The sequence below is a fragment of the Montipora capricornis genome, chromosome 11, assembly GCF_036669925.1.
Source record: "Montipora capricornis isolate CH-2021 chromosome 11, ASM3666992v2, whole genome shotgun sequence".
NCBI lineage: Eukaryota > Metazoa > Cnidaria > Anthozoa > Scleractinia > Acroporidae > Montipora > Montipora capricornis.
In genome coordinates, this window is record NC_090893.1 from 11453002 (window position 1) to 11458001 (window position 5000).

The 5000-nt window shown below is 40.1% G+C and overlaps 1 protein-coding gene across 1 annotated transcript in view; it reads left to right on the forward strand.

Annotated features, from left to right (window-relative positions):
- The window catches only part of LOC138022958 (transient receptor potential cation channel subfamily A member 1-like), a 41281-nt gene that overhangs the window by 23555 nt on the left and 12726 nt on the right, over positions 1-5000 (forward strand). The window contains exons 21-23 of the mRNA XM_068869981.1: positions 835-973; positions 2190-2225; positions 4054-4134. Of these exons, the coding sequence (XP_068726082.1) occupies positions 835-973; positions 2190-2225; positions 4054-4134 (256 nt within the window). The remainder of the gene's footprint in view (positions 1-834; positions 974-2189; positions 2226-4053; positions 4135-5000) is intronic.

Below are 5000 nucleotides of genomic sequence, written 5' to 3' on the forward strand. Positions count from 1 at the left end.
CCACTTGTGTGTCAGTGTTCGCGCTCTTAAAAAAAGTTCGAGCTCTTTCATCAAAACCCCGTTTGACAAATCAATTGAACACTTTTTGGTTGAGAGTTAATTGAAGGAAATTCCATCTAGTAACTTTATCCTGGTCAAATCTGCGAAATGAAACTAATAAAGACTATGTTGTTTATTTTGGCTCCTTTGCTCCAATACATGGTTTTCACCCGTCGTCACAGCAGCCATGTTGGTGCACAGAAGAATAGAGGAAAAGTTATTTTAGGAATTTGACTCATTATAATTTGCTTTTGTTTTGTGAACTAACATGGCGGTCTCATCACGTGGTTGAAAACCATCCACAGCCACTCCCACATCGTTACTGCCTTAAAATATACATGGGAAAATTCTCCATTCTGATTAGCTAAGAGAAATGCAGTTTCCAGATAACACAGTGCAGAAAAGAGGAAACACAGTGCAAAAAGAGGTAACAAACCAAGCATTCTGATTGGTCAATGATCAAAGAAACTCTCAGATGCTGGCCAATCAAATACGAGCCCCGGATGGCGCAACTTTTACGGGATTGCGTGATACGTGTGCGTTTCTTCCGATTAATTACGATAATCTCATCTCGAATATTTTTCATGTATATTGTTAATACGTAATCACGTGATTTCTCTCGTACAATTTGAAATAAATAAGCACTGGCAGTTTTTGTTCAAAGACTACAAATGGCACTCGCCGTCCGCGCGAAGTCGTGCAATTTTCTCGTGTTTATTTATTTCAAATTGCTCTCGGAATCCATTTGATTATCTATACTGAAGATATGACTGAAAAACAATTCATTAATTTCAGGAGGAAGTTTGGCTGGGCGACTTTTATGGTGAACCTGACTACCTACTTTTTCTTCATTGGACCTCTGACGTCTCTTGCGATCTACACTCGATATAACGAAAATGAATTGTGCGGTTTTAATTCTTCCAGCTCAGACAAGGTCAGAGTAAACCGCATGCTCTCTCGCAAAAGGGCCCTTGTAAAGCGTATGCACAATAGGCCATTTCCGAGTTCATATCTACCTCCTCTTCACAGCGAGTCTAAGTGCGAAGTTTTTCTTATGCAAATTAGTTTTCATTCATATGTAAGGTAGAACTAATTACCATCACAAAAACTTCGCACTTAGACTCGTTTTGAAGAGGAGGCAGACATGAACTCGGAAATGGCCTATTCTCTGAGAATAGGTGGTTTGCAACCAATCTCTAGGGACACAGGTAACAATGCTGCTATGTACAATTGCTGGTGACGAACAAAAGGAGCTAATGAGAGATCTTTTGTTTTCGTCCACCAACATGGCGGCGATGACGTCACGTGGCAACCACCTGTGTGCAAGTATTTTCTTTTGTTTTAGCAAAGCAAATGGCCGATCATCACGTGAGTGAAGAGGCTCTGTAAATTTTGCGCAAGAAATGATTGTAACATTACTTACAGAGAAAGAATACAGGTGTGATGAAGTGTCATTCTGGCGCGTTTCACTCCTGAATCGAATCAAATTTTGTCTTAGCAAAGCAGGGGGGAACTGTTGGCACTTATGTTTCGCACAACGTTTACAACTTTGGTTTGAGGGCAATGGTTCAAAAAGATACCATTGAGTTTTTTTTAATTTGTCTAGATAACTGTTTAAGGCATTTCATTTCGATGTGAAAGGAGCGATAGCTCTGGGGAAGGGTTTAACCTCGTTGATCAAGGCTCTGCGAGCGTTTGAGCAATAATCAAAGACAGCATGCATCAATCCGTCATTGTATCGTTTTCCATGATTTTCTTGTTCTTGGTCACTTTTACCACCATGGAAGAATCTTTTTCGAGATTTGTTTCTTTTTTTATTGGTACGTTAGTAGCCACTTTGTCACACGGGCAGAGAATGAAGTCAAATAAAATCATGGACTGTAGCCTTTCCTTTTGCCCCACTCTTAAGCAGAGACCCGGTTTTTACACGCTACTGTTAAAAAAAGCGTGGATTGTAGTAAAAGCCAATTTGGTAATAAATTGCCGACCACCTTTTCCACAAAATGTTTACTAGTGAACGCTGTAATGCCCGAAGTTATACGATTTAGGCCCAAAATGTTTGAGACTTAATTAAAAAGCTTCCTTTTCACCTTCTTTTGTCCTGAACGCGCTAAGGCCTGACTTAAGTGACGAGTTCTTATCTTTTTTAGCGCACAGACAGCTATCAGTGTACATTTTCAGATGTGGTAAGTATCACCATCTTTCTTTGAACTGTTAGCTTTGGATTTTGCCCTTAAGGCTATTAATAATTCATGACCCTCCCAACAAAAAATGTTATCATAAGGTCAGCTGTGTACAGGGGCGGATCTAGGGGAGGGGTGCATGGGGTGTGCACCCCCTCCCCCCCCCCCGAGATGACCAGAGGCTTTCTAAAATAAGGAGTATTCCTGTTGTACAAAATCTGCTGCATCGTTGGCTATGTATTTTTAGCGGTTCACATTATGTTACTGCCTAGTTATAAGCCTTCATCTTCGTTGTTCGCTTTGGAAATCTGTTTACGTCACCCTTCAGTTAAATCATTTCTTAGGGGTACACCCCCTTCTGAGAAAAATCCTTGATCCGCCCCTGTGTCTACCACTGTAAACAGCAATAATAATGTTATCCTTATGAGCAGGCTTGCGCAGTGCCTTGTTTTTATGTTATTTTGGCAATGCTGATTATGTAGCGTGATAGCAAGCTCACTTGTTTGGGCGATGGAGCGAATATTTTGATGGCCGAGACGCTTGCGCGCGAGAAGACTGGGGCGATGAAGCTGTTACGTTTACTGCAGTAATCATTTTGTCATCCAAGACTGAGTTTCATATCTACAGTCATGTGAAACTAAAGCCGAGGTAATTCATTTGACCAGCCACAGACTGGAGCAAGCAGTCGAATGAAGCAACCCTAACTCTATGCAAATACATTCATTGAAAGTGGTTTAGACCTACAATAGGAATAGACCATTTTACATTTGTGGCTAAGTTACCTGGCCTATATAAGAATGGAAGCGAGGCTGCTGGAGACCCTGTTTTGTTACAATTCTCTGAGCTTTTCAAATGTTAATATAGACTAATTAGAATTACAACAACTCAATTTACATGATAAAGGCAGTGAGATCGGTATCAATACAAGGTCACCGATAGCCTCGCAGCCATCCATAGGCCAGGTCACTGAGCAAACAACTGTAGCATGTATGGCCTATTGAATACCTTGATTGAATTTGATCGCCCGGGGTGTATGTTGTCCTGAGAAGGACTGTTGTGTATAATTGACGTTTTCACAACCTGGACAAATAGAGAGCTTTAGAGCGCTTTCCTTTTATCAGAACTGGCCGGCCAGACCCGTCAGTTTGCCAAGAAAATGCAAAAATTAAGGAACACTTGCATGATAATCCCTCGCATTCTTCTGTAGAAGTATATATCATCCTCGAAGTATGTTGATTTGAAGGCATTGTAGAGTTAGACCTTCCAAACACCCGGTCTGGTCAGTCAGTTCTGTCAAATGGAAAGCGCCCTTAGATTCTGGGACGAAACGATACGAGTACGGGATTTTCTCATAGAACAACAGTGAGCGCGCGCAAACCAGCGTCATTTTGGCGGGAAAAACGCGATTTCGTCGTCATTTTAGTACGAGGTTTTGCAAAAATGTAGTCTTGTCAAGAAAAAAAGTTACCAACACGGTAGTAGTTTTGGCATTTTCCGATCACGGAAAGGATTAGTTACCAGCAATAAGAATAACTGAGGAACCTATGCTGCTAACAAAGAGTAAGATTGATCCTCCGGGATTAAAGTATTTTCGCTAAAAACAGGCTGTCAAATCTCGTACTAGAATCTAAAGGTCCCTAATATCTCGTTATAAAAAAACTGCGATAAATATTTTTAAACATACTGAAAGCTAAAACGTTTTTTAAAAAAACCCGGGGATTTCACTCACTCGGACGATTAAATATCATCACGATTTGTCCTTCCTAGGTCCGAACTAATTTCTTGCAGTTGTTAATTTATTTTAACCATGACTTCTTGTTCACCTCGATAGCCAGTCCAAGTGTTGAGTTATTGGGTGTTGACTCTGGCGATTGGGCAGCTTTTAAAAGAATTGTTTTCTATGTTTGCCAAGGTGAGCATACACAAACAGTGCTACTAATTCACGTGTGGTTTTTAAAGTAGGATTGTCATTCTTGCAAAAGGCCAACAATTAGAGTGGTTTTCAATTGAGTGTCGAAAGTAATTAGCAAATGCTTTGGTTTTGCATTAGAGCGGTTTTCGAATGAGTGTCGTAAAACCAAAACCAAAGTAATTACTTTGGCCAATCAAAAAGGAAGGAGACAATCCAGTAAACCAATCAAAACTCAAAGGAAACTACAAGTAGCCGACACAAAGCGCGGGAAAATGTGCATGCGATTGGTTTTAGTTTCACTTCTGATTGGTTGAAAAAGTGGCTCGAGAACTTTGAACCAATCACTGAGTGAAGTAAACATAAACCAAAGTAATTATCTAATTACTTTCGACACTCAATTGAAAACTACTCTACTTCACTCTGTGATTGATTCAAAGTTCTCGCGCCACTTTTGCAACCAATCAAAAAGTGAAACCAAACCCAATCGTGGCTCGCGCGTGCACATTTTCCCACGCTTTGTGTCAGCTACGTGTAATTATTTTGATTGGTTTGCTGGATTGTCTCCGTCCTTTTTGATTGGCCAAAGTAATAACTTTGGTTTTGGTTTTACGACACTCGATTGAATCTCGCTCTAAGGACGGTGCCTGCTAATTCAAAGGTATTTTCCCCTGGTTTATGATAATGCAGGAAATGTAGATCTTAACAAGTGTTACTAAAATCCAAAAAGAAAATTGTGGGTAACCACCCATTTTTCAAAGATAATTCATGAATAATATTTGTAACAAGCTTTAAAATACAAAGCAATGTAAGGCGTTCTTTCTCAAATTGAAGCTTAATTATCTCTCAAAAATGCATGGTTACCCCCA